The sequence below is a fragment of the Falco biarmicus genome, chromosome 11, assembly GCF_023638135.1.
Source record: "Falco biarmicus isolate bFalBia1 chromosome 11, bFalBia1.pri, whole genome shotgun sequence".
NCBI lineage: Eukaryota > Metazoa > Chordata > Aves > Falconiformes > Falconidae > Falco > Falco biarmicus.
The window spans coordinates 6,158,061-6,185,271 of NC_079298.1; the positions used below are offsets into that span (position 1 = coordinate 6,158,061).

The window sequence follows — 27,211 nt, forward strand, 5'->3', positions numbered from 1 at the left end:
GGGGCAGAGTTAAGGAGCTGGCAGAGGGCGCGGCACCAGCTGCATTGGCTGCAGATGGGGTGACGGGGAGAAACCTTCCTTGTGTGGTGTAATTGCACTTTTTTTTTTTCTTTTTTTTTTTTAAGCATATTCTAATTCTTCTGTGTGTACTGGTGCAGCCATGCTCATGGGCAGGTGCCTGTCCCTCCCTCCCATCCCTGCCCCCCCCCCGCTCATGGCCCCTGCTTGCAGCAAGCCCCCAGCTCCCACTGCCCTGCAGGGCAGGCTGGCCCACACCCGGGCTCGCTTCCAAGCTGAAGGGACACCACCACCGTTTCGGCTCATTCTTGCAGCCTTGAGATGAGTTTTCTGCTCAAATGTGGGAGTGAGTGCAGGCTCACACCTCCCCCCCCTCCATCCTTCTCCCTCCCTCCTCCCAGGGTGCAGGGCTAGTGAGCCCCTGCTCGGGGCACTGTGGGTTTCTGGAAGTACAGAATTGGCTTTTCCTTACCGTCTAGTCCCCTTCATCAGAAAAATTGCCGAACTGAATGGGCTCTGACCTGCCGCCAGCCACCACACCATGCAGCGGTGCCAGCGGGTGTCGCATCCGAAGCAACGACTGGGACGTGGCAAGGGGCACAGCTGGGGCCCCCCGGACGGTGACATTAGAGCGGCGCCCAGCCCAAAGCTCCCTCCTGGCCTTGTAGCCAAACCCAAAACTACATGGAGGTGTGAGAAAGGAAATAGCAGTGGTTTATGAGTGTCAGGCAACCCCTTGTTAGAAAACACTCATTTCCCCCCAAATAAAATGGAAGAGCTGGTGCTGCCCTGGGAAGCGCTGGGCGCTGCGATGGTCCCGTTCTCCAATCCCCCACGGCCATGCAGCAGAGTGGCACCGGCCCTCGCCTCTCATCAGCCTCAGTGCTGGCTTTGAAGTAGAAAACAGGCAGAATGGCTTAAATGCAAAAAATTCCTTTCTGCAAATATCAATTTCCGCACGTATCTTTTAAGAAAAAGGTGTTGCAGAGTGAAAGACTTTGAAGAAAACTTTAAAGGTTGCAAAGAAACCTGTTTTTTCTGGTCCCACACCTACAGAAGCCTGGCAGAGCAGCGCAGCATGGCTGGGCAGCAAGGCCAGCGGCAACAGCGACAGCCAAAACGTGACTGACATCTGGTACCCGGGGCTCTTGGGAAACGGGGTAATATTTTTAAAGTTTAGCTACATTTAAAGATATATTGCAGCATTTGAAGAATTAATTAATCTCCTCGGACTTTACTAGATGTGCTTCGTGTCCTTACTTTGGATGATTTAACCTGCAAGAGGTTCGCTGAAGATTAATCTGTTATCGTGCGAGGAACGGTTTTGTGCCGACAGGACAGTGACAGCACGGGGAAGCACAGCCGATGTGATGCCAGCGGCTCGATTTAACCAAATAGCCCCGTGATTTGGGAGGAAGCTGCTGCTGGGGAACGGCCAGACCTTCCCAGGTCAGAGGGCTGGCACCGGTGCCGCGCACCCGGAGAGGTCAATGCCGTGACCAGCGCTGATGCCCGCGGTCCTACAGCTGCTCACCGCACCCCCGTCCCCCGTCCCCAGCTGAAAGTAAATAACAACACAGCCTGTTAGCATTAGCAATTTTTTATTTTCCTTTTTTGTTGCATAGGAAATGCAGTACTTGCTTCCAGTAATTGTATTGTAATGTGAGAAGGTGGTAGCACTAATGGTTGAATACAAGAGTTAAACTAATCCACACCAGCTCAAAAAACCTGCGGAGACTTAGTTGAATAAGAATGGATGCCCACAGTGATTCTCAACCAATTACAATTTTTTTCACAGAACACAGTAAAACTAAAATGGTAACTATGAGAGTCAATACAAGTATACTAGAGGCACGAGGGGCCTGACTCATAAAAAAAAATGAACACGACATGGTATTAACACGGGTGTCAAGTGAATTTGCAGCAGATCTTTCACACGGCCGGTGGAAATTTTAGCGCCCTGAATTTCAAATTGACGCTGAGGGACTTGGCTGGGCCAGTCTCAGGCAGTGGGGCAGGGCTAGGTCAGAGCTCGGCTGCGCGGAGAAACCGCACAGCCAGCCAAAATGGAGATTTCTCCTTGATTGTATTTCCAAAGCAAAGAATTTCACAGACCTTTCCCCAAGGCAGCAGTCGCAGCCGGGCGCAGGGCGCCGGCAACAAGAACAAGCAGCGGCGGCGGATGCCAAGCCGGGCACTCTCTTCCTACCATGCTCCGTCTAGAAACTCATCTTCTTTTTGTCTTCCACGCCCCCCCCCCCCCCCCCCCCCATATTAATTTGTGGATGCAGATAAAAGGGGGGGATTTCACCCAACACAATTGTTTTTGTTCATGCTTGAGCATAGAAGATTAACTAAGTGGAAAATAGTCTTCCCTAAAAAAAAAAGCATACAAAGTACAAAAAGTTCACGTTGTGTACGAGTGTTTGCCTTTGCAAAGGTTTTCTCTAGAGCTCAGAGGTAGCGATCTAGCGTGGTTTTTTTCTGGTACGGACAAGATTCTCTTTTGTAATCGAGCAGCCTCGTACCACCATGTTACAAACCCCTGGCATCGGCCAAAGTGCGGCACGGAGTCCGGCCTCTCCCCTGTCTCCCCCTTTTCTCCTGCCAGCCTGCGCGTCTGGGGTGTCGGAGCATGGTCCTGCACTGCCTCGCCTGCTCCGTGGCCCCTTCCCATCGACTCCTGTTCTCCGGTGGGGTTAGGGGAGGCGGAGAGGGGAAGGGGAGGGAGAGGAAAGCCAGCAGGCGCGCGTGCTGAGGAAAGCGGGGCTCGCCAAAGCGTGCGCTTGGAAAGAAAGCCATCCTCAATTTGGACGAGAAAAGCCCACCAGCCTCCCGTGTTAATAGCAAAGGAGCTTTTATGAATCGGGCCCAAAGTTTGTACAGAGTTTGTCTGAAGAAAAATATTGCAACTGTGCATGAAACTAAACAACCACATGAGGTTTTTTTTTTCTTTTTTTCTTTTTTTTTTTTTTTAAAGGGATTTTCTTTCTATATGAGGAAGTCTGGTGTGAAGAAGGGTCAAGCATGGGTACCTGGTTAACCGCTGCCCATTAAGAAATCTCTCGCAATGTGAGCTCAATCTCATTTGTGGGTTTAAAGGACTGTCCCTTAAATTTGAACTTTATGCATCTGTTCTTCAGAGCAAGCTCTCTGAATTCTTAGGGTAGCTTTTTGAGACGAAAATCTTACCAGGCACGGATTTCTGGTCTCAAACACCATGTCCTGCCCTCTAGGAAAAAGAAAAGAAAAAAAAAAAAAAAGGAAAAAAAAAAGAAAAAAAAGAAAAAAAACCCAAAACACAAGTAATACTGAATTTAAGTAAATGTATACCTCCAAAATACTGAAAACACCCCAAATCAAGAAAAGACAGAATTTGCGTTCTCAGTGAAATATCTTTAAACCTATCTGACAAGAACCAAGTCAGAAAAAAAGACTAACATAACTTTGAGTAATATTCATACAGCTACTAAGCATTATGGAATAGCATGCATTAATATTGTACGGTTATTTTACATCACCTATATCAGAAGGTTCTGACAGACAGCGAAGGCTACCGGTGTAGAAAAATCTTACTTCAGAAGAGCAATATAATACAGATTTCACAGGCACTACATTTTAATATATCAGGTATTATGCTGGTTTTCTTATAATTCTTTCTGTCCTAAAGCTGGCATTATAACAATGACCGAAAAGGCAAGGATCGAAGTAAACGGAAAGTAGATACCAAAGTTGATATATTCTTTTCTTTTTTTTTTTTTTCAGATAGATTAGTGCATAGTTTTCATGCAGATAAACACTGCTATGCATTTACATTGTTGGAAAGCAGAGTGAATTGAGCCCAAGTTGTCACATTTTTGTAAATCATTTTGCCAGCCTGTAATAGCACCATGTAATGGATTTGCATTAAACATTAAATTGATTTCAGAATTGGTGACACAGTATTCACTACAGTTAAGTGCTATGGAATAGCTTCAATGTTACCTGCTATATATCAAAGCAATTTTCATCCCACTGCTTTTTTATTGGAAAAAATAAAAGGAAAATGTACTCGATACTAATTAGACTATTGCGCAGCCTTGGACTTGATGATGGCATAGCTGGGTTTACTGTCAAACAGTAATACATGCATTGACTTCAAGACAAAATTGGCATTGTAAGCTTGATTTAATGAAAATCCTGCCTAGCAGGCAGTGTTAACTTCACAAGACCTGCCTCTGACAGACCTCATGAGGTTTATTTTGTTATTTATTTATTGTTTAGGTGCCATTGAAGCTCTCCTTACATTGTCATGCCGGTTATGGTTTTAATTTTGTTCGATGGAGGCCTTCTACCAAAAAAAAAAAAAAGATATTTCCAGAGACACAATGCAAAGTACAATATTAACTGACATTCTTAAAAAAAAAAAAAAAATTCACCACAAGGAAAAAAAAACTGTTTTAGGCTATGTATCTGGGTTTTTTTGTATTTTTGTACAGTAAATATTTTATAACACTGTTACTACAAAGCTGCAAATATACGGAACAAAGAGAACTAGAGAAAGAAAAAAAAAATGTTAGAGGGATTTTGCATATTCCTGTGGGCTGACTGAATACTGTGGAGTTGAGAAAACTTGGTGTTTCTTTTCCCCTTCGACCTTAAGGGGAGGGGGAACAAGCAACAGAGACAAAGTGTACCATGGCTGCCTAAACTTGAAGCCCGAAAGTTTTTATTATAAAGGAAGAAGAATAAATAATAATGGCATTGCTGGGGTGTGCGGCATGATGAAAGCAAGTGCCCTTGCTTGAAAAAAAAGAGGAAAAAAGAAAGGAATTAACTTGAGAAAAAGTCAATTCGCGCTAAGCCATTTCTAGGGCTTTAAATTTGGATGGGTGGGGGGGTGGATACAGGTCAGAGTATTTGTGCGTCTGACGCTTTCCGGAGAGAAGGAGACGGGAGAAAAAAGTTGTTCGCGTGACTCAAAAAGCACGACCAGAGCGACGCGGAGGGGAGCGGGGACGTAACGGGCCGCGGAGCCAGGGGCTGCGGCTGCTGGCCCGACTGCTGCCCGCTCCTGCCCGCTGCCTGCACACCCCCGGCGGGACCCTCCTGCTCGGCCCCCGCTCCTGCTTGCCTCGGAGGACTAAAACACTGTTTGTTCTCTACACCTGCACAGAACGGAACTGCTGTGTTTTCTGCGTGAGAGTAAGGTGAACGAAAATTTAATTTAGTGTGTAATACTTTACAACCCCTGTTGGTTAACACCCTTGACCGCCTACCTAATGTTTTAAAGCCTTTAAAACATTTTTTTTTCTCGCAATTCTGCTCAGAGTTCCCTAACTTTAGCGTCATCAAACTTAATATGACAAAATACCTTCAAAAATACAGCATACCTGTAATGTCCATTTACAATGGTTCTTCAGTAGCCTATACTTCTCAAGCATAGGAATATGCTATACCATTGAGAGAAGAAAAATAACTGTATTTAAATACATACAAAAAGGAAACAGGAAAGTTTTTAACTTAAATCCAGTTCCCAAAGGAAAAAAAAAAAAAAAAAAGCAATTCTATGAACGCTGCCTTTATAACGAACAATCAGAAATTCCACTAAGCTAATTTGACAGAAATTTTTCCTCATTTAAACAACATTACAAAAGTCCTGCATTATAAAATAGGGTAGAATAAATCAGTGTAATCAATAAAACTATACAACATACAAATTACATATCTTCTGAGTGGGCAGTTTAATTCTCTCTCTTTGCAGCCATGACTACAACATGCTCACTAAAAACAACTAACTGCCCAAACTATTGCTTAGTTTGTTTTGTTTAAAAAAGGGTGCAATTTTATTGTATATACAACCAATTTACTGGTAATACCTTGTCTCATAGCAAGGTTCTGACAAAATGTTTGTCTAGGCTTTTTTCCCTTCACTGTGAAGCACTGAAAGCTGCTATTTTTTTTTTAGTGCACATATGTCTTAATAAAGTAATGCCCAGCTAAGTGCTATAGGGAAGGCAAAGGATGCTGGCTAGAGGATGTGATACCATATACTAACAATCACACAATACAATAGAGCAAAATGACTACTCAACCACTTATCAGACACATATGAAAATCCAAAACATTTTATTTTTTCCTTAAATAGAGAATAACCAGTAAACAATTTTCAGAACTTGGAAGTTTAAAAACGTGCATATAAAAATGGGCATTATATACTTTTATTGAATGTGGATTGATTGCAGTCTGCTAATAAAAATGGGTGTGGGATCTGAAGAAAAAGGAAGTTTTTTTTTTTAAGGCTTGCTTGTGAAAGGAACAGTTGTAAAACAAAAATTGCTTGAAGCAGGGTTCAGCTTAGTGCTTCACAGTTTGACTGCTTCTCTAAGAAGAGCCCTTCCTGCATGTGCATTCAAAATCACAAAAGTACAAAGACAAACACCTAAAACACACTGCGTCAAGTGCAGCACCAACTTTGGTCAAATAAAAAAAAATTAAAAGAAAAATTAATAATTGCTAAGCTTTTCTACATGATATAAGCAGGTATTGCATATTTTCATATATCTGGGAGAAAACAAAACAAAAAGGAAGACTCCAAATAAAATGTAAAATGCAGCAACATCCAAAAATACTGATAATCTAGCATCTACAGATCTCAGAATAGCACTGCCACTGACCATACAGGACAATAAACACTACTCCTATCTGCGGAACAACTAACATCCTATTTAATTCTAGATGTTGAAACTGACAATGGCTGACATAAAAGTCACATTTACAAAAAGTGTCTCCAAATGCTTGACTAGGGAAAAACCCCTTTCAATATAGGAACATGTGCAACAATTCCACAAATAATCGCTATCCAGGGCAAGGCACATTGATATGGAATTTTTTTTTTGTTTCGTGCAAATTAAGAAAACAAAACAAAACATTGTTTCAGGGAAAAGATGAGGAGCAAAGTGTCTTCCCAAGAATTTCAGTTACTTGATTGTATAGGACAGTAGTAGAAACCCTTCTGAAGGGTCGAACAAACATAGTTTAAAGGCAAGTGCCTGGAATAGGGATTACAATATTGTGTCTTAATGCACTCTACTTTACCCTACATTAACTATATAAAAATTAGTTACTAACACTAGAACATGCAGAGACTTTCTCTGATTAGCTGGACTCGCCAACCAGAACGTATATATATGTATAGTATAGGAAACCTTCTTAAAGTTGCATGTGAAGCAAAGGGGTGCTCCGCTGTCTGATAGAAAAAATCACTTGCACTCTTTTTTTTTTCTTTTTTTTTTCCTTTTTTTTGTACATAAGATACAGGACGTTTGGGGTCCAAACTTTTTTTGTTTTTGTTTTTTGTTTTTTTGTTTTTTTTTTTTTTGTTTTTTTTTTCTTTTTTTCTTCTTCAGCAAGTGCCCTTGCTTTGAACTGGCATAAGTTGTAAGATCAGCATCATTCGTTTCTGTAATGTTTTCTTCGCAGTCCAGAAAAATGTACCAGTTCAGGGACACAAAGGTGTTTTACTTTCTGGACTGTTCTCTCTTTATTCCCAAGGTGTCTGAGAACTGATAAACCCTATATTGCCGGAAACACGTAAAATTTGTCAGAATTGGCATAATCCATTATAGTGACTTTTAGCTTATAAAATTAACAGATATTATGATTTCATTTTAGTTATGTGCTTTGATAACAGAAAATGATTAATTAGCATTTAATGTAGTTAACATATTGTGGTAAAAGCACCATTAGATTTGTTTTTTTTTTTTTTTAATTTTCCTTCAGTTTTAAAGGGATACAAGTTCAACAATAAAAAACATAAAAAGCAAAAATAGCTCCCCTTTTTCTTGCAAGGCTGTTTTTTACCCCAATAATTTAGAGTCCTGGGGTGGAAGGACTTGGAAAACAAAAATAGAATTTTCAACAATCTCTATCTTACAAAGATATTTAGCTATCCAATGAAATTGCACTTTACTCAATTCAAAATTAGATTGTTTTGATTGATTCCTGTCAGTTTCTGTCAAAACAGACCAACTTCCCCATTTCTGCGTGAATTTTTGTGTAATTGTTGAAAATTGTTGAAAAATGTTTTTTTTTAAATGTAAGTGCAGCATTTCAAACTTTTTTTCTTTTTTTTCTTTTTTTTTTAGTGAATAGTAGTAGTTCGATGTTTTAGATCGCTCTGCAATTGAGTGGAAAAAAATTGTTGACAATGCTCTTATGGTTCATGTTACGTATCTAAGTGCCGACTGTAAAAAAAAAAAAAAAAAAACTCAACAAAAAAAAACCTGCAATTTTTTTTCCGATATGTTACAGAAAAACATGCTCTATGTCTGTCCGGTAAGTTATATATTGCAGAATTCCGCTACTACAAAAGTTATAGTTTAAGTGTGTTTCATGATTTCTCAAGAAGTCTCACACCTGTATGGGAAAAATCGATGAGGATACTGTAAAACAGTTAGGCTCCATACGGAAAGTGTGTTACAACAGCGAGTTGGTAAGCAGCAGCAGAGGCTAGTTCTACTCAGTGTCACCTAACGCTTACACTACCAATGAAACACTTCAAAAGTTATGAAGCCCAACCATTTCCAGCACCATATGAGAAATTACAACAGTCCTAAGTTGTCTAAAAAAAAAAAAAAAAAATAAAATCTTGAAAAAGTTACGGCCTTTGCCATTCAACCATAACGTTTGCCATTTCCATGTACTAGTTTGCTGTCGGTGTCTGCTCGCCTCCCCTTCCGCCGATGTGAAGTCGCTGCGCTGCGTTGCTGCTGCTTCCGTGTTACAGAGGTGGGAAGGGGTCTGGTGGTCTGTCCGGTGGGTGGTGGGAAGCGGAGACTTTTATCCCAGGTACCAGGACTGCAAAAGAGAGAGGAGAAGCATCAGCCCCGCTGCCCACTTTCACTGCTTCCCGAAGGGCTCCGGGCATTGCCGCCAGCCTCCACCGCCAAGAGGGGGGCTAATTGAGACTGTGACGAATTGACCTAATTACAAAGCTTAATTAAAAATACTGTACAAATCAATATATTTTTTTTTTCATCGACAGTCGCTGGACATAGCTACAGATGAACGCGGGGGTCATGTCACGTTACAAGTTATCAATCTTTTTAATAGATTATGGCTTGAAGATCCCTCCAGTTCACTTTTGTCTAATCCCCTGAAAAGGCGATACACATTCGCCTCTCTGTGCCATTTATCACCCTGCAGTCGGGGTTTTCTTGGGTATTTAGGCATGTGCCAGCATAAGCATCTGTTGCTTTATACTGCCCTGCTTCAACTGTCTCACTGGAACAGATGCACAGAAATTCAACAACAGGGCTGTTTTCTTAGGAGAAATGGGGATTGCTAGAGAAAAGCCGGGATAAAGTAAATCTGGGGGAAAGTGGATCAGCGAAAGTGTCCTGTATCTCTGGCCATACTTGTGTTTCAAAACAAAACGTGGACCTCAAATAATAGCTTTTCTTTGGGAAAATCTTTTTTTCCTCTCTCTTTTTTTTCCTTCCCCCAAAGGGAAGGAATTCCCTGGGAATTCAGCTCCACAACAATACCGTCCTTAACCCACCCGTGCAGATGCCCAGAGCACAGAAAGCAATTTTGCTCCTTGATAGGAAAATAAACACTGTCGGAAAGCTGGAGTGGGCTTTGCTGGAGTCGGGGCAGTGCCACCGCACCGGGGAGACCCGGCTCGGCCCCAGTGAGGTCAGACCAACCTGAACCCGGGATGAATAAGAGCAGTGTTAGGCCCTGGGACTGTACGCGCAGGGGGATGCTACTTGGCAATGACATATTGCTGTGGGAATACACCAACAAGCGGCAACTATTTAGCCTGAAGTGAAGTAGTACAACAAGAAAGATTCAGGTATTAAAGTGCTGTTGCTGATACCCCACGTTTTTACTTCGGCTCCCGCAATATATGAGGTGCATATGTGTGCACGTATAAACTGACGACAAGTTTTACCAAGTTTTTCCTCCGTTCCTTTTCAGCGTCTGACGTGATTGATAGCATAATCAACCTGGGGAGGATTTATGAACATTTACAGAAGACTCTGAGGCAAGTTTCATGTGGGACTCGGAGATTATGTGGTCTTGCCATGGAGGTAGGAACCGGTAAAATAAATAGCACGATTGGAGAAGTTGTCCTGCTTCCAATACACCTCATTAACTAACTCTTCCTCTGCTCACCCTTCTGAATACAAACACACCGGTCCCGTATCGGCTTCATCTATTGCCTACAGATTTTATATTTAGACTTACGCAGGCTGCAATTAAACCAAATAGTTCTCATATGTAAAGTTCATAAACAGAGGAAAGTTCTGGCAGGAGTTGTGAAGTGGTGCCAAGTCCCGTTGCCCCCCCTGATCGCAGGGCCCTACTGATTTTAGGCGGGCGCGGGCCGCGGAGCGCGGGCCGTGCCAGCGGCACTTCCAACCACCACCAGCTCCCAACTCTTCCGAACTTTGCTGGCTCGTCCCTTACGCTTGTCATTGGAGTGTGACAAGTCTTTGGTCGGGCTGGGAAGTGTGGAAGTGTACAGGGGTTAAAATTTCAGAGCCGATGGTTCAAATCTATATCGCAGATGTCCAATTGGCTCCCCTCGCTGCCGGCCCGGCCACATGGCCCACCGGCCGGGATGGCGGGAGCTGCTCGGGCCTCGCCACTCCTCTTTAGCTTCAAAAGCAGATTAAAAAAAAAAAAAAAAAGGCAGGAAAAAAAGGCAAAAAGCGAGGAAGCTGAGGGTGCGGAGGTGGGGCTGCTCCTGGCGGCGCTCCCCCAGGGCCGGGGCGGCAGCGGGGCTCCCCCCGGGCTCCCCTCGGTCCATCGCCGTCCGCTCGTCGGTCCGTCCCCCGCCGCACCGCGCTCCTTCACGCATCTTGCTATTCAGCCTGTGCCTTGCAGACAAGGTTACCCCAGAGCGGCTCTGTAATCCTTCACTGAAATAGGCTTTATTGATTGCTCTGGTCTATTGTTCCCTTTTCAAGTCCCCCAAGTTCAAGTTCATCCTGGTGTTACATCATGTCTCGTTGCTAGGGGCAACCAGACAGCCCCAGACGTGACTATCATTAGCAAGAGCCGCGCTGCGCCCTCCCACCGCCCGCCAGCCGCTCTGACGTAGCAGCCCCGCTGCAAACACATTGAAGTATTTATTCTGCCTAATTTATGACCTCCACAGCAAGAGAGACCCCCACTCCAAAAACCAACACTGTTGTATATTTAATTAATCTGTCTTTCTCTGGCACTTGGGAAAGTTAGACAAAGGTCTAATTATTGTGTGTCGCTCCCCACACTTTTCTTTTTGGGGTGACTATTTGCATGGGAAAAGAAACGGCGAGGCTGGGCGTAAGTCCCCTCCCTCCAAAACACCTTTTTTTTCTCCCCTGCCCTATTGACATTTCATGAAATACTTTAGCTGCTTAAGGGAATTAGAAAAAAAAAATCTGATGTGAATGTAACTCCTTCTGAGTTGGTATTCAGTAACACAAATCAACTCATGACATGTTTAAATTTAAATGCTAACCACACACTCTGCGAGTTACTTTAAAGGTTAGTTTTTAATCAATAGAAGTTGCTGACTCCGGAGTTTTTAGCGGCGCAGTGCAGCTCTGGGGCCTTTGTCTAGCGTTGGGCTTTCAAACTTTTTTTTTTTTCTTGAGATGATTTTAGCAATGATTTGCAGACACAGAGTGCTATTGTGCTCCTGAGTAGCAACATGTCAATAAAGGAGTAGAGTTACCATGCACTAGGGTGTCAATATGACTCCTGCAGACACCGCTCGGCCTTAATACCAATGAAAAACTTAATTAACCCTTACAGGATTGACCCAAACCGCGCGGCTATTTTTTAAACTTCCATGCCGGGGCTCTGGATCGCCTTTACTAAAAAGCTGCTTTTACAGGATCCGAACTCGGAGCACCTCGCAAACAGCTGCATCCCGCTTCGCCTGCTCCTGCAAGCCCACTTGGATGAGATGTTTTATGGGCTGAGGCAGCAGAACAGCGAGACAGAGAGCGCATTTACCCATCAGATCCCACCAGCACCACTCTCAGGATACCGTTTTAATTTAGAGCGTCTTACAGCTGAAATGCACACACAGAATGATCCTCCTTTTCTACTAATCATTTTAATATTAAGATCTCATATCCCCCTCAAGCCTCCCATACACGTCTAAGTCTTCCCGGATTAGGTCTGAAGAGCACTATTGTCCTTCTGAAGCACCTGTGAAACTTCTCTGCAAGGGAAGAGGAGACCTCCGCGAGTCAAATGAAAATGTCTGGGAAGCTTATTACACATTTGGAGTTTTGATAGTCAGGATCTGTCAAGTTTTTCTGCACAATCAGGGGGCTTAGAGGGGAAAAAAGAAGCCCGTATCCCTACGTTCAGATGGCTGAAGTATTTTGCGCCTTCTTTCAGAGCACTGCTCGATGTGGTGCAGGCTGTCCTCTCGCATCTACCCACCTTACCCATTTTATCCTCTCACATTCTGTAACCTATCTGACTGCACCCAGACAGAGAACAGCATATTGCCTTTCTTAATTTAAAATCAACATTTAAATCACGCGCACTATCACAATACGGTCAGGACGATATTATCTCTGCACGTTTCATAAAAGAGCCAGTATTTTATTTCCCCTCTGTTTAGTTTGCAGTACTATTCTCCCAGCCAGTTTAGAGCTAAATGAACCCACTGGAGCTAAAGGTCCCACTCAGTGCGATTACTGCCACACAGTTGTCGGTGCCGCTATGGGTCTGTATTGTCCTGCCCAGCATCTTGCTGTCCTTCCCCAGCGCTCAAGGTGAAACATCAGAAAGAATTCTGCAGTCCAGTACGAGATCTTTGCTTCCCTTTCTCCAGTCAAATGAAGAAGTAATCTCATCAGGTTGAAAAGTGCTGACTAAGGATTTAATAAAGTGCCTGCAGATGTGTGTCATCTCTAAGGTATTCAACTCATGTAATGCAAAACAGTTCCACACCGAATGTGCTTATAAAATTCCATTTAACCATTGCAGAGCTCTATTTTACTGTTCTCGGAGGAGTATTATCACACTTTTTTTTCCCCCCTAATTTACAGCACCATGAAAGTTGAAACTCTGTGCTGCCAGTATCTGAGAATCCTCACAGTAGTAAGGTTTTATGAACCATAAACAATATCTACTTGACTGAATCCTAAACAGGAAGTCTGAAATGGCAATTACGTTTCTTTGATAGCGCAAGTCTATTTGTTTCTTATGCTCTTCTGGAGATAGCAGAGACACACAAAAATCCTCAAGCCACTTCTGACAATCGGGCCCTTTGTATGGGAAGAACAGCAAGAAAACACTTGGCGATTCAGGATATTTAAAAGGAAAAAAGCTGAAAGTGCCTCACTGACTCCGGTAGCAGTTTCTGCCTGCGTCAGGAACCCAGAACAGGCCCATTGTTTATTAAAATCTTCTTAAACCAGCCTTCCTGCACAACGTGTTTCACCCCCGGCTCCCAAGCCTAACTAAGCACCGCTCACATGTTTTAAACCAGAAAGACAATCAAATGCAAACACGTTACATTTACTCCTACCTGCACATCTCCTGCCCTAACAATAGGACCTTTCACCTCGCAGAAAAAGCGAGGGTTGTAAAGCAGCCCTATCTGTTTTTCAAATTAAAAAGTTAAACAAAAGTCCTCAAGGGCAAAGTTTAACGCTGCGGAAGGAGGTTGTTAATGTGGAATCCAGAACTGGGTGTGACAGTTGGCTTATTTCTCCAGGCGATGTAGGTTATTTAAGGACATTCACACATTTGAAATTCTGACAAACTCCACACATAGGAGCTTTTGCTTCACCTAATCCACTTAGGGCTAAGACCTGGTCTGTACTAGCCTTTTTCTTTAGGTTTCAGCCTGGTTCCGCTGCTTGGCGGTGGGACGGGTCGGTGCCATCGGGACTTCAAACGTGGCTGCCGCACTGCTGTGGCCGTTGCTGCCCCGGGCACAGCTCTGCTTGCAGGAAGCTACCGCTGCACAGGCCCGGGCGGGAAAATACACCTTTGATAAGAGCCTAAATAAAAGAAAACTTGCAGCTTTAGAGCTCGCCGGCAAAGCAGCTGTTTGAGCAGCCGAGCTGAACCTGAGCCACGACCGTCGGGCACCTGCGAGGCTTCATCACAGCGCATCAGCTCAGTGGCTTTGTTTGGGGATGACATTGCAGTCATCTCAAGAACTTCAAGGCAATCAAAAACATTAACCCCAGGAAGGTGAACCAGGGTGACAAGTCCTTCTGTTTGCAAAGATAAAATGAGAATGTAAACAGCTAAGCAGCAAACTGGTCCTTTAGATATCACCTTGTGAGAGGTCCCAGGAAGGCTCCTTCCCCACGATGCGTCGTGTGAAAGCAAGGGGCCAAACCTGGGCTTTGATGCAGTTTCAAAAAGGCTGCCAGGGTGAGTGAAGGCAGTGGCAACTCAGCTTCTGGTGCGACTGGCTGGAGGGCTCCTGCAGATAAAGCGACTGTCTTTGGTTTACCCCACATCTGAATTCATCCCACTTCTCTATTGGTTTCTCCAGAGTTTCTCCAGGCATGAAATTTGATGCTACTGCGTAAACCGAAAGGTGAATGTTAAAGACAAGGTCACCTTTGTGCCTATGTAAGTTATTTTCTTAGAGCTGGGATTAATTATTTAGTAATTATATTTTCCAAAATAAAATACCGAAAGGGACATAAGTAGCATGTTGGTCATCCCCAAAGGGATATAAAACAGTGAGTGAATCTTCTGGTTGTCCAACATCCACACCCAGGAGAGTTGCACGCCCCACTACGAGCATATTTATGCTGTCTTGAGGGAAGATAAAACCTGTCCCAGGAGGGACACTAGTCTCCAGGCGATGTGTACAGTAGCTCTGCATCCAATAGCGTTTGCGGGAATGCCAATTGTGGCAAACTGCATTAAATTACATGCAATAATTTTGTAATATGGACTTTTGCCTGCTGACTATTAAAAATGTATAGTAGTCCAAACCACTTCTCTCCCGGGACCAACAAACTCACTTCAGGCAAGATTTCTGCTTGGGTTCAAACCTCAAGTTGGGAACAGCTAGTGTTTTTAACTAAGTCACCCCAAACCCTCCCAAACCTATGAAAACACACTCATACAGTAACTCCTGCTGTTGTTCCAGACATCTGAATGTTCCAGTAAAGTGTCCCAGCTGGCCCCAGATGTTTCTTAAGTATAAAGCAATGCTCTGAGCACTGGACCCCCTGCTGCCCGAACCTGAAGCTCAGCGGATTAAAGGTTGACTGCACTATGACATATTTGCATTTAGCCCGAATATAATACAGCAAAGACTTATCAATGGCAAATGTTTGAAATGTAATCCAGCAAGCAGAGTAGGCTGGCACTTTGAATATGATGTATAAATAATGTATGGGAATTTAAGATCTAAATTAGATCTACAGGAAGAAAACTTTCCCTTTTCTCTGACTCTCTTAAAAGAAAGTTCTCTCACAATGAGGTCATTTTTATGTCCGTCTTTCAGTTTACAATCTTGCTTTTAGACAGAGGGTCTTCCTTTTGCTTCGAGAACATTTCGCCAGTTACAGTTTTCCTCCAGTTTTCTAAATAGTTAACTGAAGAACTTAATTTATTTGCTAGTAAATTGACTTTTAAATCTGCAAAATAACTTCTAAACTTTGCGTGGTACGCTGAAAGCTAACTGCAGTAACGCTACTAAATGGTAACCCTTGCTGTTTAAGGGGGGGGGGGGGGAAGATAGTGGAGTGAAAGAGAGAGAGGAAAAAGAAAGGGAGAAAGAGAGAGAAACAATCCCATTTTGTTTTTTGTTAGAGGACGGCATACTACATAGATCAGAGACTTTTCAAAAAATAAAAACCCCCACTGTACACAAAGCACAGGAAAATGTGAGGAAAAAAGGAAAAACCTAAAAGCAGCTTAGAATGTGTTAACTCTGCCATTCTGTCAGCTTAAAGAGTATTTTATGCTTGATCAACAGCTCTCTTTTATTATGCTTTTCTTTCATTCATTCAAGACATCAAAGACCAGAACCACCAGTGTACCTGATCTACCAGAAGAACTTGTAAGGGTGTTCTAAAGAAACGGGGGTATTGGGAGCCAGACACCCCTGCGGACAAGGCAGTTCAAAGAGAATATTTCAACAATGATTACATTTTGTAAATCTTTGTACGAAAGACAGCTTATTTCCTGCTTTTTTCATGAAAAATAGATTCTATCCATTAAAGTGAGCCCACAGTATGAAAGTTACTTGAGATCTGAGGTACAGCAAGCGGATTAAATGGATGGTGAGATGAAATCTTTGAGAGAGACGATGGCTTTCTCCGATATTTGTCACTGCCATAAGGTTTTCTGACTGGGATAGAAACTTATTTACTTGTAGACTTGCTGGTGGCAGGGAAGATGTTTGTAAAAGCAAAATAAACCAAAATGAAACAGAAAGAAAAACTGTAACAAATAAAGGAACTACGAAAACACATGGCTACAAAAGCCTTTTGACATGTTTTAAAGAAAAACTATATATATTCTCCCCACTCCACAAATCGCAGGCTAGCCATTTAAATCCAGCAGACGACTCGGAAGAGCAGCACAGAGACCCAAGCCAGCTGTTTACTTTTCAAAGCCTGTGGTGGTTTCTGCATTGATAAACTATATAACCTCACACACACAGAGGGGATTTTAGCTATGCCAGACCTCATTGCTCTGTCCTGGTCTCTTTATGTGCTGTCACAGAGTAAAAATGATCCTAACACAAACCCTGAAATAATATCTTGCTCCAGAAAGGACATCTTTGTAGATATTTCCTGAGTTACTGCCAAAAAGAATTTTTTTCGTCCATTCATTCTTTCAAAGTTTTGCTATAAACATAGCCAAAATTGTTCGGGAGTAATCAGAAATGACCAAAATATGACCCACCAGCCAAGTACAGCTGTCAGGGAGAGAAAGCTGCCCCCATGCCTCCTGCCCAGCCAGCAGCCACCTCTGCCACCACACCTGGGTGACACTCACTGGCATCGGCACCCTTCTTGCTCCCCTGCTACATACATCGCCTTTTGCAAGGGAAAAAGAAAACAGTAGTACACATTTTATCAGAGAAGTAAAAGATGACTTTAAAGCCCACCTCGTGGTTTACATCTACTATTGTGATTTAAAAGTAAATATGCTGTGAAGGGGCTTTCAAATTCTGCACTTTACGCCTCGCGTTTTAGACAGCCCTGTATTCTCCTCTGCTGGAAGCACAGCTAAATTTGCTAGAGTGCAACACTTTTTAATATTTCTTATGCTAAATCTCACTTATTTCTTTCCTCTTATTAAATAAAGTGTGCATCGGGACTTGGATCTGCTTATAACGTCATGCCAGGAGCTCCCATGGAAACTGGGATGGCAGACACACTGCTCTGATGGGACTTTCCAGCGTTTTGTTAGGAAAACAGCAAGCCCTTTGGGAAGCGCTATGAGCCTGCTCCTGAAAATACAGTGCCCGCGTTGTCCTGTGTTCCCTTGTGCCCCTAGACACGGCACAAAGCTGGTGGGTGCACAGGGACCCCCCAGCCTTGACGGTGGGTGCAGGGGGCCAGCGGCAGCCCCGGCTACCAGCCCCACGCGCCCGCGGTCTGCCTGTCTTGGGCTCTGCCAGCGTGTTTGCAAGTTCAAGTTCAGGTTTAAGTGAAATAAAATGCTCCTCAGGAGTCTGCAGCCAGCCCTCATTTACATGTGATCCCTCTGAACTTCGCCTGCGCCAGCGCGCCCTGTTTCCAGGGCCCGCCGAAGGAATGTTTTACAGTTAGAGCCCGCAGTGCTTTCTCAGGCATTTTAGACCCAGAGGCCCAAGTTTCAAGCTGCAGCATTAAAAGTTTCCACAGAGCTACTGCAGAGAGGGGGGGTGGGGGTGGAGGGAAATGAGGAGAACAATATCGTCTTAATTGTCTCTATATAGCTCCACAGTTAAAGTATTACTTTTTAAAGGGACATAATTTATTCTAGAGGCACGGTGTTATAACAACCAGTACATACTTTCACCGCAGCGTAACCCGCTCTATTCTTCATTGTGCTTTCCGGTTTTGTTGCTTTTGCAGAACTCCCTGTTACCCAGTCCCCTATACTGTACTTACAGTTTTATTCAATTTAAGCCAGTTCCTGCAGTCCTCAGGCAAGCGAAACTCCCCTGAAGCCTCAAGAGTTTTGCCTGTAGCAGGACTGCAAAAATAATCTCCCCGCAACCGCCATTTCCCCCAAAGTTTCTTTACTTTTATTGCTTTAGACAATCGGGGAAAGTCATCCAAAGAAAATCAACCCCCAGTCTGGGCCTCCCAAGCTCCATTTGCAGCGAGACAGCCTGAGCGCACACACACACGCACAGAGACACACGTACACACACACTCTGGGGGTTTGCCCCTGGGACTGTCCTCTGTCCCGTGCCGGCGGGGAGCAGCGGAGCAACTGGAGCGACATGAGGGGCCCATGGGGCCGAGGGGTCCCAGCGGGATGGGCTGCTCGGCCGGCAGGCTGCTGCAGAGGCTCTGGCTCTTTGCTCTGCAGAGTCTGGGGTACAAAAGGTAGTTTTCAACTGCTTTTCTTGACTTCCCTGAGTACTTCAGAGTACCCAGCACAAGAGGAAAGCGAGGGGAGATAACAACTTGAACTGGAGGGGAGAGTGAGCCCTCCCTCTGAACCCCCCCCCCCCCCCCAAAACCCCCAGTGCCCAGCCTCTGCCCATGCTGGGTGCCTGTGGGTGAAGCAGGCAAAGGAGCATCCCCATGGCTCTGCTGGGATAGCAAAAGCAGCGTGCACAGCCTGATAAAGGCAGGGCAAAAAATACGGGGGGGGGGGGGGTGGACGACACAGGTCGGTGGAGGGCCGGAACGCATGGGAGAGGAATTTGGCTGTGGGCAGCAGGAACATCAGGGCTGGCGGGGCACACACCAGGCAGGTGCAGATGGATAGAGGGGACAGCACAGGAGCTGGGGACTCCAGGACAAGGACAACAGCATGTTCTCAGAAGTGGGTAGAGAAAGGTTGGGGTTTGGAGACTGCCGAAAAGGAAGAGGAATCGGGGTTTTGGCAAGTCTTAGGTGTACTGCGCAAAGAGATCAAAATTGGTCTCCAAATCAACATGGACAGAAATTGGGGCATGGAGGCATCTCTGGTGTTTTTGCCACATGGACCTTAAAATTAAAGTAGACAGTAAGCTGGAGGACTAATGAATCAATTCAGCAGTGAATTCCTCTTCCCAAATCTTTCCTTAAAAAAAGAAAGCCAAGAGGCTGAACAAAATAACCCCTCCTGAACGCGAGAACTTTTGATGTCTGCATTTTTCCTGATGCTTTGTACCTTGCTAAACTGAACAAAGTTCATTAAGCAAAGTGGAAGGGTATGCACCATGCCTGTGCTCAGCACTCAGTCCCCAGCACGTGCGGCATGGGGATCAATGACAGGACTTCTCCCATTACACTGCGGGGAGCCCCCGGCCAGGGACGTGCTAGCAGATGAGTCCCGTACAGCTCCGTCGGGATCGGGATGCTACAGGAGCTGGGTGACCAGGGCAAGGAAAGGCCAGCCCAGCCTTCAGAGGTAGCCAGCGCTCCGGTGGAGAAATGAGAAAAGCCTGTGCAGCACATGATCTGCCTTGGGATGAGGAGGGACATATTAGACATGGTTGGCTAAAGGGACTTGGGTCTTGGCCTAGCTTGGAGTGATTTTCACACATACTGTGAGATGCCAATGAAAGTCTTGGTGGAGTGTAAAGTCATTAAATGAGATGAAATTAAACAATTTAGTTATTTCTGCTTCATCATATTTGTGCAGTATGGCAGGCAGAATGAATTACTACTAATGATCAAATTTAGTAATACTAATTAAACTATCTCAATTTAATTAATACTAACAGAGAAAACAGACAAAATTACTAATGTAAACCTTGAACTTAAAATCAAAAGGTGCCTCCGCTTTTATGAGCCACTGACTGTGAGGCTTTTCTCTGAAAACAGGCTGTACAGAAGTGGCTCTTTGTACTTAGTAAGCAAGCTGCTCCATTGTACGGAGAATTACAGCTCTCCCTCATCTTATTTTTTTTTTTTTTACTTCCTGTTTTCTAAATGTTACTACTTTTACTCCTCATATTCCTGAAAAGCCTGCAGAAGAATCTGAACTCTCTTTTGACGCACACAACATCAACAGGACTGATAAAGCGGTTCCCACTACTGGGACAAGTTCTGCCCTTGATACTATGTCAGGAAGACAAGGAGTTTGTAAAGAGCCTGTGGAGCCTCCCTTGCTGGGAATGAACCAGATGGAATGTAACCTGGCCTAGACTTTCAGATTTAGCTTACAGGACCAGTAAACTGGGAAAACCCCAACACTAAACCCATCGCTACATCAAGGAATATTGCTTTGGAGTCACTGAGAGATAATACCTGTAGCCACAAAATCAAAACTCTAGAGATACATCATGACTGCACTGGAAGCCCTCCCCATAAGGAAAATGTGAATTTTAACTTTTATCTTATTTGAAAAAGACTAGATTTATTCCACTGCGCATAGCTATAAGCAAAATAAAAGCATAATTAAACAAAAATATTATTGTATTTCTAAGCAAACTCTTGCCAGTAACAAATTTTCCCTACCCTGCTCTCATCGACTTCAATGAATGTACAGTCAGGTCCAATACCATAGATTCACAGATACGATCTTTAACCCAAAAGACTACAAGTAAGTCCTTCAAAAAACAAAGAGAAGAGCCAAACAAGGCACATTATATGCAAAAGTGTTCTTGCAAAATCTCAAATCCCATTGTTTAGCACATGCTAGGATGAAAATACCAACCCCACATGCAAATTTCATATCTAACTTTATCCCCTTTTTTTAAAAAAAACAAGATACCTTTTCTGTTGTCATATCTAAAAAGATGTAGCTAGGGGAAAAGCACAAAAGAAGACCTGAAGTTGTACAAAGCTGCTCCAAGCGATGCAGAAATTACTGTGTTTAGCTTCAAAGGTGGCTGCATTTTATCAGTAGTGATTTTTGTTACTCATATCTTGTAATTAAAATTACATTTCATTTGGCTTCCGAAATGTTTTTAACTGCATTTCTTAATGTGTAATAACCAGTATTTGTATAGATGATCTAAGAGTTGGGTCATGCAAGTGAATATGCCTGAAAATATTATGATTATAGCGTCAGTACTGTTTTCAAAATTGAATGTTAATAACCAAAGTAACTAAGGGCTACGTAGTTAAGCGAACAAGATATGTTCATGTTCAGCCTCTTGATTTTTGGTAGAATTTTTTTTTAAATCCTGGTTTTATATTCAACTTTTCCAGTTCTACCTCTGTTCAAGTAGAATAGACTATAAAAAGAAGTGCCTAAAACAAACCAATACCTTTTGTTGTTCTGAACTAAAACCAGGTAAAGTTTGAAAGCTACAACTTGGTGTGCTGTTAGTAGTCCTTACTAAAACCAGACACCTTCGCTAAATTTAAAATATAAGCAGGTTTTAACAAAATTATAGCAATTTTGCCGTATTTCATTTGAAGCCCCAGTCCTTTCCCTGTATGATACCTGCATTTCTGTGGGATAGTCCAGCACTAGGGGAGGTGATGCTCAGTGTCTTGGGAACATGAAACCTGCTGCAAACTGGACAGCCTTTCTCTGTTAAGAAATGGCTTCTCATCTTCTGGTCCCTTCTTACAGAATTTAGTATTAATTTCAGAGCAAGACAGTCTATTTTGCAAGGTGTTCACCTCTGGAGCTTATTTATTCCTTGACCTCCATGTTGAGGCCATTAAGCAAAGGTGATTCTTAGAACAGAGGTAGCTTAATGCCTATCCGTTGGGAAGGATGTAGGGATTGTGGCCTTTAATTTTTGACCTTCATTGTAGATTGTGGTCCTAATCCTTTGGTTGCAGAATTGTTAAAATGTATATATGGCAGTTGGCAAAAATCTTAATGTTCCAGTAAATGCAAAAGCCATAAATTCAGCTGCTGACCTTTTCCATCCAGGTCACATGTGACACCCACTGGAGTTTGTCAGGCTGTGTGGAATTTATGGAGCTCATATAGGTACCAGCTGCGAAAGCTGAACTTTCATGAAATGTCTTTCAAAGGCACTTCCAAACCCCTTGTAAAAAGTCAGTATGTCTTTTTTTAAGGGTATACATTCTACACACATTTTAAAAGGTCTCGTCATACCATCTCTGCAAATCTTCAACACTTAGGAAACTCCAGCTCTTAAATTATTACTCTTTACAAAATAGAGAAATCAGGCCAGGCATGTAATTACTGCGAGCACCAACTTACAACAACCCCTTTCCAAGCCTACAGAATACGCTGAACCTCTGCACACTCCTTCCTTTCTCATGCGCATCTCTCTGCCCCTCTCTGCAATCAATGGTATCGATGGCGTATTGTCAGTCAGGGAAATGTGATTTGATAGTACCCTAAAGCAGTTGCGAAAGAAGGGAAGGAATACAAAACCTACTCAGGTCGACACCGTGAGCGTGAGATCAATGTTTTCAATAATACGTTTGCCGCCATGTAGCACCCTAACTGTCGCAATTAATAATGTAGAAGGAGCTGATTAACTTAAGTAAAGTGCTCTCCACTGTGTAAACACATGAAGATCTATAGGGCGAAAGAGGAAAGAACGAACAAAACGTCATTTTTATATTTTATGTGGACACATTCTTGCTTTCTATTCTGCTCTTGTAACAATTACTGTACTAGCCACTCTGACAGAGTCAATAAATCGATCTGGGACCTGATGCAGCAGTGAGGCAGACTAATCCAATACAGCATTATCTGCAGTGGAGGTTGGGGGCAGGCGTGGGGTCGCCAGGAAATGGGCCAAGTCAAGTAAAAGCAGTAAGAGGCACATAACTATAATCTTGCCTTATACTTATTTGTTTGATTTGTGTGTGTGTCTGTACATATGCATGTGTGTATGTGAGCAAATGTGCAGCTCTGCAGGAGGGAAGTGCTCTGCCCATGCTGCATCTCCGAAGTCCTTGCAATACTCCTGTTGGTCGCAGGACCCTGTGGTTCAGTGAGGATCAGCACCCACTCTGATTTAATTACATCTGCAGCGTGGCTGATGAAATGAAAGTATCTGCTGACTCTCCCGCACCACACCAGAGTCAGTGCCTGCTCTCCCTCCTGGCTGCACCCACCACAACAGCGGCATGAGCTGCTGCCTGTCCATTGAAAGACAAATCTGGGAGTCCCCTTCCAAGTATTCTGTACCTGTGGACATAGGAACTGTCACGTTTTGTCAGCTTAAATGGTCACTTGGGTCTGGTATGATGTCTGTGACAGCGGCTGCACTCCTCTTGGGAGGAAGATGTGAGAATCCCTATGAAGGAGATGGACCAAAATGATTTGGCCTGAGGGGAAGCTTCTTCCCAGCCCCATGCAGTAAGTGGTAGGCCTTGTAAATCCATGTTAGCAGGCAATACGAGATTGAAAAAATAAAAATAAAAGAAAGTTTCCTGCTGAATGGAAAAAAGAAAACTGTTTTTTGGCAGAAGTTCTTCAAGAAGGAGAACATAGGCCATTGTTATTATGAAGACTTTTCAATGAAAACACAGAAAATCATTGCCTTTTAGAGTAATTGTTTAGCTAAAGAAAGGTTACACAGCTTGTAGAGAATTTAGTAAGAAATTAAATCTCTCCAGCTCATTCATCATATTTCTGCATTTGCCAACTCTTCCCACCAGGCCCACACTTACTTCTTCTCTCTCTTCTCCCCTACTGTGGAGCATAAGTAATGGCCATAAAACCCACAGAAAGGGTGCCTTACACACAGGCTTCCTGTTTATTGTAAGGAGGGGGAAAAAATGCAGTAATTTAATTGCTTAGTTTGGGAAATTCGTCTATATCCATTGTAAATAATTGTATGCTGTATCTATTGGAAATAGGATGCTTAGTGTTAGTTTCCAAAAAAAGTCTGAACTGCTCACTGGAGCCTGCAAGGAGGAGGAAGAAAAAGCACAGGAAAAAGGATCTCCCCTGCTGAGGACTAACCCAGGCATTTCTGGACCGATTTAGCTCCAACCCACTTTGAAGATAAGGCCACATGATGGTACTGGGAAGTCTTCTATGAATCTTTACCTTTATAGTGCAATATATGCTTTCTTCTTGAGGTATACTGTTCTCTGCTTTTCAAGAACTGAGCTGAGAGTGAAATTTCATGCTGCCCCTCTGCACAAAAACTCAATTAAATGGGCTTTGTGCCCTGAGCTGAGCAGGCAATGAAGGGAATGGGAGTTGGGGAGTGACCCTGCTTTCTGGCCACCTTTGTGTCTCCTCTCTGTGGAACACACTCTGGACTGCCATTAGCAACTGCGATCAGAGCAGCACGCTCACACTCATGCTGCACTCAGCCGCATGTGGGCTCTTTGCTCCCATCATGGTAGAACCATCTCAATTTTAGCTTAGCTAAAGATTCAGCCAACATTTCCTTGATGAATTTCAACAAAAGAGAAGGGCGAGTTTAATATGGCCAAACACAAAGCTAAGGCAGAATCTGAAATCTTTCAGCTTCCCAGAGTCTGAGACCTGTGGATGCTTGATAGGGATTAACATTGCATTTCTATGCGCACCCTCTCTACACTTATACTACATTTTCAGAGCCATCTCCAGGCCACCCTCAAGATAAGGCCAGTATAGCTGTTTCCTGGGTGGAAGACGAAAGACAGACCAACATTCAGGTCACGTATCAGTAGCTTTGTGCCACTGGTTCTGCAACAAAACACTTTTTGCTCAGGGATCAAAACTGTCAGTGGTCATAACAGGGTTCATGCCTAAAAAAGCCCATTCTTCTTCGATGCCCTTCAGCCCAGGCAATTACTATAAATTAAGCGCTCACATATACAATTTTCTTTTCTCACACACTCAAGTGCTCGTTGCAACGGTTCTGTTTCTGATCTGTGTTTTGGGTGTCCCATTTCTTAAGTGTATTGTAATGTCTAGTAGGAAAGCGATCCATGAGGGTGTAGAGCAGGCTCAGGAGCAATCTAAAATTCAGATGGCACTTTGGGCACTGTGTAACTCTGTTCTGGGTGTTGGAGGAGAGCAGCCCTTGCTTCCCATTGCCCATATGAGAAAGTCCACAGATTCCTGCTGGGTTAGGGAGGACAGCAATCCCTCTAACTTCAGCAGCTCTAGAAAGTATCAGTCCCACACCACAAAACTGTGTTTTTATATCTAGTCTCTGCAAATTTCTCTTCTTTACCCAGAAGAGATGTTACTCCTGCATGCAAACGATGTTCTGAACCTGTCACTACATTTGCTGCTATGGACCAAGAGAAGAAAAGGGGCAGTCAAGTCTCTGTTTAGAAGTGTTTGCAGCTTAAGTTTCTTCCAAAGCCATGCATGCCGGCCTAGGGAAGTTACTTTGTGGACTATGTAATTCTCAGGGGGCTGAACTGCTTTGAACAAGTGCTTCCAAATTAGTGTTCTTCATTCACGCTCCAACACAAGCGGTGTGTTCAGCCTTGAGGATAAGTATTCTTATCCTGCGGAGTAACAGTCACCAAAGCAACAAGTAGCACTGACCTGGCTTATAAATAGTTCTGCTCAGAATCCCCAAAATAAAAGGCCTGATCTTGTTCCTGCAGCCTCTCACGTTCTCTGCATGTCCACTGCAATGTACAAGCCACTTGCACCCCTTACACTTTTTCTGACCACAAACTGCTCTGCGAAGTGAAGCGGTGGCTCAGCTGTTAGCCCACTGCAGCGACACCACGAAACCCTGACCTTCCCCTTCCTGCCCGAGGGCCAGCAGGTGCTGCCTGTCTGGCCCGAGCAATGCCTGGGTGTGGGGAAATGGGAGAAAGAGGGAAGGGTGCAGAGGCAGAAAAGGACAAGCAGCTTGTGGTACTCATTAATAAAGCACATCAACACGAGCCGTGTGCAAGGCTGGCAGCTCCACGTCCCTTTCTGACAGTGCAAAGGGCAGGGCACCGTGGCAGGGGTGCAGTGAGAAGCAAAAATGGAAAATCCCTGTGAAGCGAGGCATATGTTTTATTTGTCAGAAGAAAAATGTGTGCACTGGTTTCTTTCTTCCATAGGGTGGCAATGGAACCTGGGCACAAAACAGCTATGTGGTTTCAGCCGCAGGAACAGTAGCTCTGGAGGAACTGCATTAGCTTCCTGTTCAGGATGCCAACTTTGATCTATGAATCCTATACGCTTTCAGGCCTTGCTACCTGCAAGACTGCTTCCCTGCCTCCCCCCTGCCTGCACAGCCTCCAGCCGCGGTGAGGGGCATCACCTGCACCACACTCCTCCGAATTAAGTGTCTAGGCAGCAGCGACTGGCTGTTATCACAGAAGGACCATCTACTCTGGAATTTGCCTCCCTCCCGTGTCTGACAGAGCTCACATCTGCTAACCTACAGGACACAGCATAAAGCTCATTTTTTTCTCATGCCCTTTGTTTTAAAGTGCTGCCAGTAAAAAATTGCAGGTTGCAGTTTGCTGTCTAAAAGGATTGTGGGGAAGTAAAATAGTCTTTCCCTTGCCTCTCAAAAGAAAGTAATTGTACAATTAGGTTTGTATACGCACCTGAGGCATAAGGTGGTTTTTTAGAGATAAATAAAAGCCTAAAAGAAGAAGCTACAAAGATACCACTGTCTAATTCAAGAAAGGCAGAGAACAGGAGCAGATCTAAAGAAGTCAGCAATTTCTTTATACTATAAATATTTTACTAAACTTCATTAATTTCCCTCCCAACTTACTATAGGGCAGCATTACTCTTTTCTAGGTGTGTTTCACAGTGTGCATTTTTGTACCTGGTCTTTATAAGTCTGGTAGCAAGTGCATGGCTGTGCTTTTGAGCTTACTGGTTTTTGTACTTACCTTTTCACTGCCTAGATAAGCTTGTTTGACTTTTGGGGTTTTTCTTTTACTTTATTGGCATGTGCTAGGTAAGTTCTGTGACTTTTGTTTCAATTGTTTTGCATTATGAAGGATGAACTCTACCTGGAGCACTGTTGTAGCTGGGTGGCTCGAGGGCCCCGCCAGGAAAAGTGCCAGAAAACAAGACCCTGGCTTGCTATCCATGATCTGACTGTAGCTTTGGGAACCTGCAAAGGCAGAAGCAGAAAAGGCTTCTACTTCTGTTCTTCTAGAAAATAGTTCTACCTTTTCCTAGAGAAAGGTAAGGGAATAATTAATTAGTTTTTCTCTTAACTAAGGTTTAGAAACTAACTGGGATGGATCCG

General features: G+C 43.7%; 1 protein-coding gene across 11 annotated transcripts in view; it reads right to left on the reverse strand.

Annotated features, from left to right (window-relative positions):
* Positions 1-1,602: 1,602 nt before the first annotated feature.
* NFIA (nuclear factor I A) overlaps positions 1,603-27,211 on the reverse strand; it is a 359,539-nt gene continuing 333,930 nt past the window's right edge. For 6 of the 11 annotated variants that reach the window (XM_056356615.1, XM_056356618.1, XM_056356621.1 and 3 more), the window contains one exon: positions 8,699-8,856. In XM_056356615.1, coding sequence (XP_056212590.1) covers positions 8,839-8,856 — 18 coding nt within the window. In that variant the 3' untranslated portion in view covers positions 8,699-8,838. Of the gene's footprint in view, positions 8,857-27,211 lie in introns of all 11 variants that reach the window. The other 5 variants (XM_056356616.1, XM_056356622.1, XM_056356625.1 and 2 more) reach the window with 1 other exon arrangement.